This window comes from Argiope bruennichi, chromosome 7 (genome assembly GCF_947563725.1).
Source record: "Argiope bruennichi chromosome 7, qqArgBrue1.1, whole genome shotgun sequence".
Taxonomy (NCBI): Eukaryota; Metazoa; Arthropoda; class Arachnida; order Araneae; family Araneidae; genus Argiope; species Argiope bruennichi.
This window is the reverse complement of record NC_079157.1, coordinates 23,390,667-23,406,013: the sequence shown is the minus strand read 5'-3', so window position 1 is coordinate 23,406,013 and position 15,347 is coordinate 23,390,667. Positions and strand designations below refer to the sequence as shown.

At 32.5% G+C, this 15,347-nt stretch overlaps 1 protein-coding gene across 1 annotated transcript in view; it reads left to right on the top strand.

Moving 5' to 3' along the window:
* Positions 1–14,559, top strand: part of LOC129976172 (retinaldehyde-binding protein 1-like) — a 28,641-nt gene extending 14,082 nt beyond the window's left edge. The window contains exons 4-6 of the mRNA XM_056089605.1: positions 3,782–3,969; positions 11,342–11,452; positions 14,231–14,559. Coding sequence (XP_055945580.1) covers positions 3,782–3,969; positions 11,342–11,452; positions 14,231–14,407 — 476 coding nt within the window. The 3' untranslated portion in view covers positions 14,408–14,559. The remainder of the gene's footprint in view (positions 1–3,781; positions 3,970–11,341; positions 11,453–14,230) is intronic.
* The last annotated feature ends 788 nt before the right edge of the window (positions 14,560–15,347 follow it).

Genomic DNA, 15,347 nt, shown 5'->3' with positions numbered 1-15,347 from the left:
CTTTGACAAACATAGAAGGGAACTAGTTTGTTTTTGTTCCAATGTCGAACATCTTTTACCAACTCACTGCAAAGGAAGAACTTCTTTCAAATTTATTCCACTGATTCTTGATTGATTTGATGGCGGTTGTTGAAAGAGGGATATTAAGGTTTTGAAATTTGGTTTCGATCATTGTAAATATTCTTTGCTCTTGATTAGCTTTCGTTTACGGTCAGTGGTGGATTTAGGCAATATGTGGACCTAGGCAATGTACCCAAAGAAGTCCTCCCCCCCCCCATTTTTAATAACTGGTCAACTCAGTTTCAAAATTGCATTTTTGACTTTGCTGCATTCAAATGTTTTATTCTTGTATTTTTTTTTTTTTTTTTTTTTTGTAAGTTTGTGAAAATACGAATGTTTTTGTTTATTTTATTTGAAATTATTAATTTGAAAATAAAGAATAAAGCTTTTGAAAACTTTGCTATAGTTATAAATTAATCATTTCATTGCTTATAAATATAAACATTCAATGATTTCTGAAGGATTATAAAGAAATAAGAAATTTGAAATAAATATGACATTAATAATCATTATTTTATAGTGCGGCGTACGATTGAAATGTTACATAACCAGTTAGTGAATTATTAATAATCCAAATTCTTTATAAAAAATTTATTTATACTATAATTAAAGATTTTAATAATTAAATTCATTCGCATGCCATAGTCTTCATATTTATAATTCAAAAATTTAGAATGTCTTGCAAATTTATTTATAGAACTAAAATTTTTTAATCGATCTCTCCTTTCAATCCAGCGATTTTTTCTTCCCCTTACTGATAATCAACCATTTTACTACCGTCTGAAATCGTAAAACAGCACTTTCAGAACTGGATTTTTTTTTTTCTTTTTCTTTTTGTGAATTCAGATAAATGGAAAAGTACTTATAAGTATTTCGATAACCCGAGATATTTTTTTGGACAAAATTAATTAGTTTTAAAAAATAAAAGCAAATAGAGATATGATTTTTTTTTTTCCTTATTAAATATTTTTTTTTTCTATGTAGCGTGAACTTAAATGAAATTCCAAGATATTATCCAACTTGAGAACCAAATAATAATAAATAAATAAATAAAATCTGTATTTAATGTTTTCAAATTCACTCTTGGCTTAACTGAATTGTTTTAATCTGGCTCGTTTATAAGTTTTCAATAGCTGTATGTTTGCCTCTATTAATCTTTCTTCCAGATTTACAGTCTTTTATTTAAGCGAGTTCGCAGATTGTACAGACTAAGTCTATGGCAAAGGATACCGACGTGCTCTGATTGGTTTAAGCCTTGGCATCTTTTTGGCAATGCTTTGCCAAAAAGATGCCATACCGAAATATATTTTTATAAAAATAAATAAAATATGTGAATTTATCCCCCCCCCCCCTATTTTTTACGGTTTACATGTAACATTAACCTGGAACACAAATACAGCAGAAAAGATTTAAAAAGAAAAGAAACCTAAATTCAAGAAATATAAAAATTACAATTTATTAAAAAAAATTTATGTGTGTTTCTTAATATTATTTTGATATAACTAAAAAAATTAGCTACGAAATCACATATTTCGTCAAAGCTTACATATTTACTCGTTTTGGGCATTAAGTAATCATTTCCCCATATGTAGTTGATGGGAAAGTAACAAACGTTCAGCAACAAGTTGCAATGACTGCATAAATTATCTAATAAAGGCACGAAAATCATAGAAAAATAAGAATCATTTAATTGCTGCATCATATGTTGAGTAATTACTTTCATATAGTTTTTATACTTCTGTGCATAAACAACATTAGTTAACTGTAATACTATTATTATTAGTAATATTTATTATTATTATTATTAATTAGTATTAGTAGTATTACTAGTAATATTTAGAGAAAACAATTACATTAATAAAAATTAAATCGTGTTGATATTCACTCATATCTTTCATAAAACTAATGAAAGGTACAAGGTTTGAGCCAAATAAGCAAAAACTACTCTATTATGAGTGCAAAACATTGCCAAAAAGATGCCAAGGTTTAAACCAATCAGAGCACGTCGGTATCCTTTGCCACATACTTAGTCTGTACAATTTGCAAACTCGCTTTATTTAACGTAAAGAATCAAAATTTGAATTTTCTTCTTCTCCTGAACCAGGTGCAAATATATTAAAAAGTACGTTTCCGACGGCAAACAACTTAAAGACATAAAAGAAAAACAAACAAAAAAAAAATGCTTTTTACTTTTTCATATACATAGTACAGAAAAAGTATAGAAGTAGTCAAAAAATTCGAACTCCAGGTTTGACGAATCTCTGGGTTTTAGACCACCCTCAGTTCAAAGAACACGTTTTTGGAAAATATCCGTCTGTCTGTCTGCGACAAATTTAACACAAAAACACTTTGAGCCAGATGGGTGAAATTTGGCATACGGTCTTCAAACCAAAGTTGCAGATTTTTATCAAATTTTGAGCAAAAGACGTTTAGAGGAAACATGTCTGTTCAGTTGTTCGAATATAAGTTAACACGATACCTACAAAACGAAGAGAGCTAGATAGATAAGATTTGGTATACAGATTTAGCATCTGTATTGAAGACATGTAACAAATTTTGAAACAAATCCAAAAAGGTTGATCATCTGTCCATTTGTACTTTCAAATATTAGCAAATACGATAGCTTAAAAACGTAATGACTTAATTATATTTTGTGTCAAATTTTTGTTTCAGTCGGTTGAAAAAAACGTGTCTAAAACATGACTCGGTTTTTGTATACTGTTAGTCGCATGTTGCCAAATAACTCGCCAATGATGACACGATAGATTCATTAAAAATGCTAAATTCACGCCAAAATTTAATAATTCGTAACTATTGTACGCCAAAGCCATGTAAAGCGGCGTTCCAACGATCTGTCCGCCTGCAGACGAAGCAAGCTTTCTCCTGTTTTCCCTCTCTTGCGGTTTTCTGGGGTTCTTTGATGTCTGTCCAGTTTACAGACAAATTGTACACCTCGTCTGCAGGCGGACAGGTCGTCGGAACGTGGCTTTTAGCGGTGTTCCGACGACCCGTGGGATTACGGATTTGGTCATAAATCTGCCAACTGATCAATTGTTGGATCCCCCACCCCCTGCCTGTGGTCGTTGGGCCGGTCGTTCCCACAAATTGTCGGAAAACTGAACAGACATCAAAGAACCTCGGAAAACCACAAGAAAGGAGAAAGAGGGTAAATGTGCCTGTCTCTAGACACCTACAGGTCATCGGAAAGGGGCGTAAGGCATTTTCTGACACGACAAGTTTATTAGAGAAAGTTTCTCCCCAAGGCGAGAAAGTTTTGGGAGACACTCCGGTTGGTTTGAATTTTTTCTCTATTAGAGTACAATCCAACTGAATCACTTCCATTGACATAAATCAATAAAGTTTCTTGGGACAACTGTAATTTTTCTTACTTTGGATCCAATTCTCCTGGCGGATTGCACCTTTTGAACAGAGGAAAAGAAATCGTAGTATTAATGAGCGCATTACCCATTCACCCGGAATTCTAATTGGTAATATTAACCGATTAGCGATCTTATCGTCTATGAAGGACTATACCCCCCCTCTTTTTTTTTTGAGGACTTACCACATGGAATACTTGTAAAGGGGTCTATTTTGCCTAGTCTTTTCTCTGCATCTGTATCCAACACTTCCTCAAATTACAGTCGGGCTTTCTTTATGGTTATTTTGTATTAAGAGTTTTGAGACTTGTTCAGTTTTTCACGACAGAATTGTTCTTTTTTAGGTAAATTCTCTTCGGCCACCTGCAGTTACGATGATGTCATGCCAGCGGTCCATGCCATCACCCATTTTGCCCTGAGCTTTCCTGCCACTCAAGTGAATGGCATATGCTTCCTCTCCAACTCATCCATTCCTTCCTTAGAAGTTTTCCAGCTATTCTGCATGTTTGCTAAGACATTAGGCCCGACAGTGGTAAGGCTGCAAAAAAAATTATTAACTTTCTTTCCTATATATTTGCTTTATAAACAACGTCAAAAATTAACGAATTAGTTTTACAGAATTAGTCCAGATTTTGCAAATGAGTAAATCATGTCACTAACTCTGAAAAATTTTGTTTCAGACTGTACAAAAGAGTTTGCGGATTTTTTTTTTTTTTTTGATTATTTTGTTTACATTTACTTTAAAATTTTAAACTGTTGTTTGCTGGATATTGAAATCCAATCTCCTGATGGCGTCCGCATTTAAATATGTTTTCCGGGTTTGCACTTAAAAAATTGTTTTATATAGATTAAATTGAAATCGATAAAAAAATATTTGATTGGTAGTTGGGAAAAGAAAAAGGGGTTATTTCGAAACTTGTATTGCCTACAGACTCCTATCGGATTTGATCCGATCCAGAAGGAAACTGCCAGAATTTGCCTTTTTGATTTAATTTTAGAACTTTATTTTGTTTTAATGATGGCAATAATTCATTACCATATTTTTGTACTAATCCCCTTTGGCGAAGAGCTGATTTATCGTTGATATTGATCATACTTCATTCCATTTAAATTGTGTAGATATATTTTCATACTTATATGATACCGCGAAATTGTCAGGCATTAAAACCAAGTTTCTTTAATTTCCCTGCATATATTCTATTCATTAAGTATAGGAATTTTCCTAATCGAGACTAATCCTATGACGTCATAATCCCATTAAAAGTGCAAAAACATATCCGATTTATTCATTTCGGGATATTGTCACGTAAGTTCTTTAGTGTGGAACTCAATGACACACAAAAGAAGTAGAGCTAAACCCATTTATTAACTCAATTCAGAACACAGTGACTGATAGAGATGCATAATCCACGATTTTTTGAATAACAAATAATATTGCTATTGTTATTTTTAAATATGCGTTCCAAATATCTGTGATTTCAACCATATTATTAATCAAAAATTATTATTTAATATTAAATATAAAATTTATTAATTGTAATTAATACTTAATTTACTAATTTAATTAACGTGTGAAGGAATTAATTTATCTGTTTCAGCTTACTTCTTAAATTTTATTTTTTTTCTCAAAACTATTTATTTATTAGAGTGAACCATTTTCTGGAAAAGATGAGTTAAAAATATATGTCATTTCTTTAAAATGTTTACTTTAGTGCTATATTCTACCAATAGATGGCGGCAGCAGTAAACAGAGTACATGTAATCAAAGTCAATCATGTCACGAGCAATTAAAAATGATCTGTATGGAATAGTGCATCATCAAATACGAATATCGGTCACTCCCGTAATGTGGAGCGGTGACTCCGCACTTTCCGGTGAAATCGCCGCTCCGGCAAATTTCAGTGATATCGTATCGGTTGTTAGTTTCTATCGTGATGCAAAACCTGTAATAGAAATATCACCAGTAAGATCGTATGAAGGATTTGAATCACACCCCTCTTTGAAAAGTATTGATCACTTGTATTTGTGACTTTTTGATATTGGTTACGTAATAACTGCTCTGAAAATATTCGTCATCCCTAGTGACTGACAGATCTTCTGCTTTTATACTAGCAGGGAAAGTTCCAGAATACTTTTCTAGAGACTGTAAGAAAAGTCCAGAACATTTATCTGATAAACTAAAGAAATGTCCAGAATCTTCTGGAACATGAAATAAAGGAAAACATAAAATCAAGGAATTAAATATTTACACAGACAGTGAATCACATTGTCTCTAGCGGGATTCGAACTTACGATCTCTTGATTATGAGACCAGTGCTAGGACCATTCGGCCATGGAGAGTCGACTGCCTTTTTTCAATGTGACAATATTGTAAATTCACTTTTTTTCATTCTTTTTTTTAAACAGTACATATTATTAACAAAATTCTTTTTCTTTAGTTTTCAATAATAAAAGGAAATCACCTATTCAATATTTGATTAAACGTTATCAGTGGTTTGAATTTCATGGCAACAATGCAGTCGCTTGATAGAAATTAGGCAAAATATTTTTAATCACCGGGAGTGGTTTCTCAAAAACTTTCTTGCATACTCTCTAATAAAGGTGTCATCCCAGTGAATGCATTGCAAGGCATTAGTGTACAATTGTTAAGAAATATTAACCTTTGCCTAGAATTTAGCATTTTCGCTGCACCTATTGTGTGATCTTTGGCAAGTGTTTTGGCGATTAAATTCTGGCACGTGGTCAAAAGTAGCCAAAAAAAAAAATCCAATTTGGATTTCTGACGCTTTGTTTGCAACAGATTGAAACAAAAAATGAACATAAAACTGCACTTGTAGACGCAAATTCACTTACCTAATTTTATACAATGAAGTCATTGGGTTTTTGAGTTATCACGTTTGCATGTTTATGAAAGTACAGACCGACAGACAGTTGCTGGATATCGCTCGAGATTTGGTAGGCGTTTATATTAACCCTTTCTAGGGCCGTGGGAAGTATTCTTCCCACCACATTTATCAATCTTTGTATGAAATTATGTAGGTTGGCATAAGTTCTGACACATTTTTTTAGAAAGACAGAAACTTAGATGCCTCAGTTCTTTATCTCAGACAAAATGACGTGTCTTGATTTGTTTCTTAATTATTAATTAACCAAATTAATTAATGAATCAAATTAAATTTATCTAATAAGCTAAATGAATCCCTTTTGTTATTCTAATTTGAAGCCTGAAAATATTTTAACATAATATGACTAGAAAAAAATGGCCCTTTAAAGGGTTAAAGATTTTAAATCTGTGCACAGAATTTCATATATCTAGCTCTCTTCTTTTTTTGGTTATCTTACTAACTCTAAATATCGTAGCGAATAACCGGACAAACAGACTTCCCCTGAAACAATTTTGCTCAAAATTTGATAGAAATATTAAATTCATTTTAACCTTGCATGCCAAATTTCAACCGTCTACCTCAAAAGCGTTTTTGAGTTATCTTTGTCACAGACAGACAGATGGACATTTTCCAAAAATAGGGTTTTCCGAATTCAGGTAAGTCCGAAACGAGGCGATTCGTCAAAATCTCGAGTTCGAATGTTTTGATGATTACTATACTTCGTTTACAAAAACGTAAAAATTTACCAAAATTCTGGAAAAATTGCCACAATTTTTAAATTCGTACAACTAAAAATACATTTTTTAAAAATTTTAAAATGATGTAACAATAATTTTTGTGAACATAATTTCTCTAGAGATAAAATTCAAATCAAAATGTCAAAAAATAATTCTGAGGGGCACATACCCAACTTCCAAAGTATATATAATTCCTGTTTAATAGCTCAAGGTCATCCCCAATATACACGCATACACCTTCAACTTTATTATTAGTTGATTTTATATATATACTAGCCGCCTTTGGCGACCAGTCGGTTCACCAATCTTAATGCTCGTTAAAATTTTAATAATTAAATATTTTATGTAACTCCTATTTTAATAGCTTCTTCATCAAAATATTTTAAAGCTACAAATTTTGATAGTCATAATTCATTCATAATATTATAGTGGCCTTCAACCATAAAATAATTTGTACCTCTAATTTTTTTAGCTCCCGCAGAATTTATGCTTTAAATTAAAGTGGAAATAATTAAATTGCAATTAATATTAGGAAATTTTTTTACTGAAATGAAGCATTTTTTTTTAAATATGAGTACTGAAAACAGAGTCGCTGAGTATTTAAACTAAACCTTATGGGCACTAAAGAATATCTTTTTTAATTTATGTAATATCTCAGGAAGTTTTCTACAAAATTTTTTCAGATTCATCATGAACAGATCAATTAATTAACAATGTTTAGTTTTAAATGCATGAAACTCTAAGAAAATAAACAGAATCGTTTAAAACAGTGATTCTCAACCTGTGGGGCACGCCCCCCTAGGGGGGGGGCGAGCACACTAGAAGGGGGGTGCGAGAATATCCAAGATAAAATATTATTTAAAAGGGAAAAAGAGAAAATATTATGACTGAAAGAGAAAATATGACTGAAAGGAAAGCACACATACACATAGAAAACAAAATACATTTCGACATATTTAATAACTTATTGAAGTAAAACAACTTACTTAATCAAAACAAACTAAATTAAAAACAAACTTAATAATTATTAGTGACTTCCTTGGGCCTGTCTTGCAGAGCAAAGTTATTCGAAGTAAGGCTTAATATTAGAAATAGCCAGTCTCAGTTCTCGAATATGTCGCCCAAATACCTCAATTTCATCACAAATAAACTATCGCGAAAATTCTCGGCCTCCTGTCTGTTTTCTTCTTCTAGGAAATTGCGATTTCTTCTCTTAAATCATAAACACGTTGCAAAAATTTTTCTCTAGATGACCGTCTTGCTTCGCAATAAAATAGTAACGCTGAATGTACTGAACCCATGTCTTCACAAAGTGCGGAAAAGATTCTCGATTTCAGGGGTCTCATTTTTATATAATTTACTACGGTTACAACTGTAGTTAACACAATATCCAAACCAGGACTCATTTCTTTCGAAGCCAAAATTTCTCTGTGGATCATGCAATGTGTGCACTGTGGCGATTTTTGTTTTAAAAGTGTTTGTATATCTTGAAATCTTTCGGACATTGAACGAGCACCATCGGTGCATATTCCGACGCAATTTTTCCATTCTATGTTTGAATCGTTCATAAAATCATTTAAAGTAGCAAATAATGCGAGTGCTGATGTTTTGAGTTCTATTGATTTGCAGAAAAGTAGTTCTACTACTGACATATTACCACAAATTCGAATGTGGCAATTAAATGAGCATCTTTATTACTATCTGTTGCTTCGTCAAGCTGTATTTAAAACAATTTGTCACGCAAATTGTTATGATTGTTATTGCTTGTTATATGATTTTAATTTTAATTCGAAGAATTCTCTGGGTTTGTTGACATACTCACTTTGTTTCCGAATGTCGTTTAAGTTTATTAGGTTTCATACTGTCTGCGGCCAACAATTTTGAGCAAATGATACACAGGGGCCCTTTTTCTTCATTTACTTCAGTATTGGTAAACCCAAAATTTAAGCATTCTTGAAATATTTCCTTGATTTTATTTTCGGAACCACGCTTGTCTGTGTACTTGTTCATGCTTGACTATCGTCTAATGCTTGCTTACTTCCGCTTAAACATTTATTCATGAATCTATTGCCGTGAATATTTTATATGGTGAATTGCAATTAACATGAAAACATATATAAAATATAAATTCACGATAGATTCGATAGTGATAAAAGGATCTACTCGAATGAGACTGGCTGGAATTGAAACTTGCGTATCGAATATTTTCCTTCTTCTTATGAGAAAACATTTACTCCGCGCATAAGGGAGACGGTCTCGGTCATGTGGATTTCATTGCACAAACATTCCTATTTTTTTCACTTTTGTTTTGTCATGCTTCTATTTTATTTCTTTTATTATTCGAAAAAATGTATTCTCCGTTTCTAAATTTAGATCACCCCGTCTAGGTTAAATTTCATTGACGGATTTTTCTACTTTCATGTTCTTTCAACGTTATCTCCCAGTTTGGATTTCATTTCAAATATAATATTTAAATTTTCTCCGCTTTCATTCGCTTCATCTGTTCACTGTCCGCTTGTCCAAAATGCAAGATGTGGTTTCTCGCCAACGTTGGCTCGCTTTTACTCTTGTTTTGGCAGTAAATTAAAAATAATTTAAAAACAGAATCCAAAATACTCAATATACATTATTGTTGTATACATTTTATTGTGAGGGAGGGCGATGAAAGTTATGATTGAAAACTGGGCCACGAATACTGAAAGGTTGAGAAACGCTGGTTTAAAATAATCGGTTGAAAACAGGTTAAGCCTTCAAAACGTCCGTATCCGTTGTCAACAATCAGAACATGATGCGCATGCGTGAATTTTCAACGCCAGTTACGGTAACGCAAATGCGTGAATTTTTCTACGCCAGTTGGGGTAACGCTATGCAGATTAGAAATTTTTTATTTCCTTTATTCTGTTTTATTTTAATTCAAAAGTACTTCAGAATGAATCTGAAAGATCGATTCATTAACAATTTTTTATTTTAAATGCATCAAACTTTAAGAAAATAAAGAGAATCATTTGAAATAATCGGCCGAAAAATGTTAGCCCTAGCCTCATTGCTGTTGGAAAAAAAAAATGAAGCCTTACTCATTTGGCGGTGAGGAAAATGAAAGGTTTTTTTTGGCGGGAAAGTTAGTTTTTTATTAATAATTAAAATTCTAATTAAAATTTCAAAAAAAGGGACCCCAGGTGCACATTCCCGACCTCCAAGGTTAGTTTTGCTAAACTACTCGTGACGATTGAGAGCGGAACAATTATATTATGTCTCGAACACCACTTACTTCTAATATGCCATTGATGCTCTTGTACATTTGTACATGAAGACTTTAGTTTCGTCGTATAATGAGAGACATATAATATACATTTCGAAGCGATTTCTTTTCCAGTTTAATGATTCGGTCCAAGATATTATTACGAATCTGCAATATTGTTAGCCTAGCCTCATTACTGTTGGAAAAAATACTGAAGCCTTACCTCATTTGGCGGTGCGAAAAATGAAAAGATTTTTGGTGGGAAAATTAGTTTTTAATTAATAGTTAAAATTCTAATTAAAAATTCAAAAAAAGGAACCTCAGGTGCACATTCCCGACCTTCAAGGTATACATGCACCAAATTTGGTAGCTGTAGGTCAAATGGTCTGGCCTGTAGACCACCAACACACACACACACACATTGAGCTTTATATATATATATATATATATATATATATATATATATATATATATATATATATATATATATATATATATATACCATGCAGGATCGGTTAAGTGAAAAGTACTCAACACCAATGCTTTGTTCACTTACGCATTTACAGACATTTTACTTTAACCCTTATCAAAATGAAAAGACAAGTGAAAGGATGTACATTTCAATTTATTGACACAAATCAAAACATATGTATTAAAAATATACAAAAGGAACTTTTGCCATGTTTAACACAAAATAAAATTCTAAAATTAAACCAAAAATGCAAATTGCAATAAAACTAAAAATAGAATTTTGTACTCTCCATTTTACAACATTGCAATTTAATATATGGCAGTTGGTAAGATTTTAAATCATATCATCAAGACAAGTCGGCGTAATTTGATCAATGAAACTTCAATAAATAATTCTCAAAATCTCTCACATCTTAAATTTCCTATTAGGTACTCTTTTTCATAATCAAAATATATTTATGTTAATTTGAAAAAGATAAAAAAAAAAGTAAAATAAACTTATTTAAAACTTTTGTGATGAAACTTTTTGACTGCTGTAACGCGTTTTGTAATAAAAGGCCTAAACTATTTCAGAATGATTTGCCAGCCAGAATCAAGAGAATTGATTGCGTAAATGTCAACATCGTATTCCGGTTGGCATTCAGCATATTACAAACGCTATTGCCTACAAAGATTTTGCGAAGAGTAAGTATGATCTTACATGATATTACATTTAATACTAATTTCATTACACTTATGTCTTATTACAAACTAGTCTCCTTTAGCGACCAGTTGGTTCACAAAGGTTAATAAACATTTTTATTAAATATTGTAACGATTCTGTAATGTTGCTTCCCTGCACGGTTAGTTCCATCGTAAGAGAGACCGTTTTACGATCAGTTCCATTAGATGCTGATCAGATGCCGGGTTAGTGACCGCCGGGCTTAGTGAGAATTTGGTGACTTTGGCGACAAAATGAATGATACCAGAATCTTCAAGAATTTTAACGATTGAGCCAATATGAGCTGAGGCATGCTTGAATGTTCCATAACCTTCTCTACCCTGTTCCAGAAACTAAAAGGCCAGCAGTACAAATCGAAGACAGTTGAGTAGTAGTATAGAGTCGTATAGCAAAGTAACGGCGAAATAGTTGGATCAGTCCAGCGAAGAGCAGGCGTTGAAACGATTGGTGAATTCAGCTGTGTGCCCCTTTCTGGAGTTTATTTTAGAAACAGCATTGAGTCGTGTGTGAGTAGGTAGTTAGATACAGCTAAAGCGAAGAGACAGTGGAGATTGCAGACGTTTAGTGAGACCTTAGAGAACAGCTGCGTAGATTCCTTCCTCCTACTGAGTTCTGTCTGGCCGCTTTGTCTGCTATGGTTGTTGTTATTACCGATTACTACTTGCGGGTATATTAGTCCTACTTGTTAATAAACATCGTCCTTTGGCTTTTGAAGCCTATTGATTGTGTTACACCATACACTCATTAAAAGCGAACCCAATGACTTTACGCACTTAATGGAGAAATTTCAGTAACAATAATTAGTGTAACATGATCTTAATGACTTTTTCTTCAAAATATTTTTTAAAATCCAAATGTTGATAGCAATGCAATTTATATTAAATTTAGCAGAGTCTTATACGGTTTCTGTTTATTGTGCTTTGCATTTCTTAAATATTTATTACATATCTTGATGCATCTAAATATATCATAGAGTTTTTAAAAATGAACGCACTTTAAATATTTTTCCCCCAACTGCTAGATTCTGAATTCAAACTTTAATTGCAAGTATGACAAAATTTCAAAGATTTGAGTAAAGACATTTCTTATACTTAAATCTACTGAACCTGGAAAAATAAACCGAATCATCATACCCAGATCATTAACAATGGAAAAGATGTTCAGAATGAAATAATAGTAACGACAATGATAATAATTTGATTTTCACCACAATAATGAAATGTATTGCAGCTTATATTCAAAATATCTTTTAAATAAATTTAAAATTATGTGAAAAAAATCATTAAAAAGTTTTTAAACTTTTAAAGTGAAATTAAAATAAGTTTCGTCATCAATATATAATATATACCAAGGGGGAGGGATCTATAAAAATTTAACATTGGGTGCCGAATATTCCAGAGCCGGCCCTTTATAAAAAATCGAATTCTAACGAGCATTTATCATATACTTCCCAAACCTGTAAATTGATAAAGGTTTTTTTAATCCTATATTTCTTATAAACGTATTATTTTTTTTACCTGTAGCGTGTTTTTATTTTATATTTATGCCTGTAATAACACAACAAAGTTACTTTTATGCTATAATAGTTTTGAGAATTATTGCCAGAAAATGTTAAAATTCAACATAAAGTTTAATTAATTGAATTTTAACTTAAATTCAAAAAAGCCGCGACGAGGCGTATATTTTTACTTCTCCTTCATGGTATATTATTTTATATATATTGTTACGAATCTGTGAGGTGGCTTCCCAGCATAGTCGGTTCCATAGGAGGTCCCAGAGCTTGGCGTCAAACTTGGCGACCATTTAACGACTTAGCGACGAATTTGGCGCCAAAATAGATTATACCCGAAACATCGAGAATTTTCCCGATCCGTCCAGTAGGAATGGAGACACGCTTCGAACGTTCTTGATTGGTTGAGAGGCTTCTAGCCCCGACTCCTGAGACCTATAAAAGGAGCTGCAGCTGCCGGGGAGTAGTCGTGAATTGAGGCGTCGTGAACCAGATCGGACAGTAGTCGGGATCGACGATGAAGAGTGGCCTTTTAGAGATAAGCGGAGCAGCGACGGAGTGAAGCTAGTGCTGAACTAAGCTGTGCGCTACTGTCTGTCTGTCTTGTTATATGCTGTTGTGTATGCTGTTGTTGCTGCACGTCTCGGCTGAAGATAATCGTCTTCTGTGCTATATATAGTTGTCATCTTTGTGCTGCCCTGTGTGACTTCGTATCAATAAACGTCGTTGTTTTATTTTCTACTGCCGCCTGGTGATTGAGCGTTCTTCACACCATATAACCCCCACTATCCAAACGAACCCCGGGAAATTTCGTAACATTTGGTGTCAGAAGTGGGATATTTCGTAACAATATATATATATATATATATATATATATATATATATATATGGTAAATTTGGCAGAAGTAGGTCAAGCGATCTGGCCTGTAGAGCGCCAACAGGCGAAAGATACATTTATTTTATATTATTATTGGGGATTAGTTAAGCAATGATGAATTTAAAAGCCTTTATTAAAAATGAACAGCATATTACAAATGTAATTAAAATTCCATTTAAGTGTGAGTTGTACTGTCACATCTTCACAATTTTATTATGTTTGTTTAATAAAAAAGACAAGTTTATAATAGAAAAAATTATTCTCCAGTTTTAGTTTATGTAATTACTAGCATTTGTTTGTTAACTGATCGAAGCACATCTTTGAAAATCATTTCATTTTCATTTTTTTCTCTAGGCTCATTTACATGGAGATCAGAAAGACGCGCTCATTAAGGTTTTTCCACCTGAAATTTTACCTGAAGAGTTCGGGGGTAAGATCAGCAGCTTGAGAGACACATACAAAGACTGGATAAATGATTTTGAGAAATTCGTCCCAACTTTTAAGTCTACCTGCGCATTTTATCAAAATTGACAAAAAAAAAACTGCATCATCTTCTAAATGAAGGAATGATTCACTTCGGGCATGCATTTTAGTTTTCAAATTCATTTCATTTCAATTTCATAATTTCAAAAACTATTTCGTATTTTGCTGTTTATGGCTGAAAATGTTTTTTTGAGGAATAAAACATCCTTTTTTTTTCTTTTAACTAAATAAACAACATTTGTTTTTAATAAAAATAAATTTCACTATTGAAAAGTGAAATAAGTATCAATATAAAACAAAAAGCAATTGCTTTCACTGAGTAGCATTATACACAGCGTTTGATTTAGTCTTGAGATTCTGTGAGATCACTGAACAAATACACTTGATAAATTGATATGCAATTTCTGATGCTCATAAGTCATTGTTTACAAGTAATAGATATACACTGTGAAGACAGGGGGCTTAGAAACGGATTCTGCACATGCCTGTTAGAAATTTCGGTTCTGATTTATTTTTAAGCCCTCGAGTTTGCTCGGCAGTATTCATATTACGTCAAAATCGAATCTTCATCATGAAGACTATCTACTAATAAGTAATTGGACATCTGTAGTAAAGGAGATAAACACAATTTATTTATATTCAATAGTTGCCAGAGCCTCCACCTGAAGCAATTATAGCCAAAACTCAAACTCATGGTCATGTGACTTAGCACTTTGGATTAGTAGTACCCATGGATTAGTAGTATTAAATCTCTCTATCTCTATTATATATATATATAATTGCAAATTCTTTTCTTTTGTTCCTGAGTTTGATTTGTTTCAATTCTACACACACCCCCTTCTCGACGGATTCAAATGAAATTTAGTACACGTATTCCTAGCACTTAGAAGGATTTACTGCTTATTAAAAATTTTTACGACCTTCTAAAGGCGGTGAAATGGAAATGAAATATTCTGGTCATAATTTCTGAAAACCCATTGAACAAGAA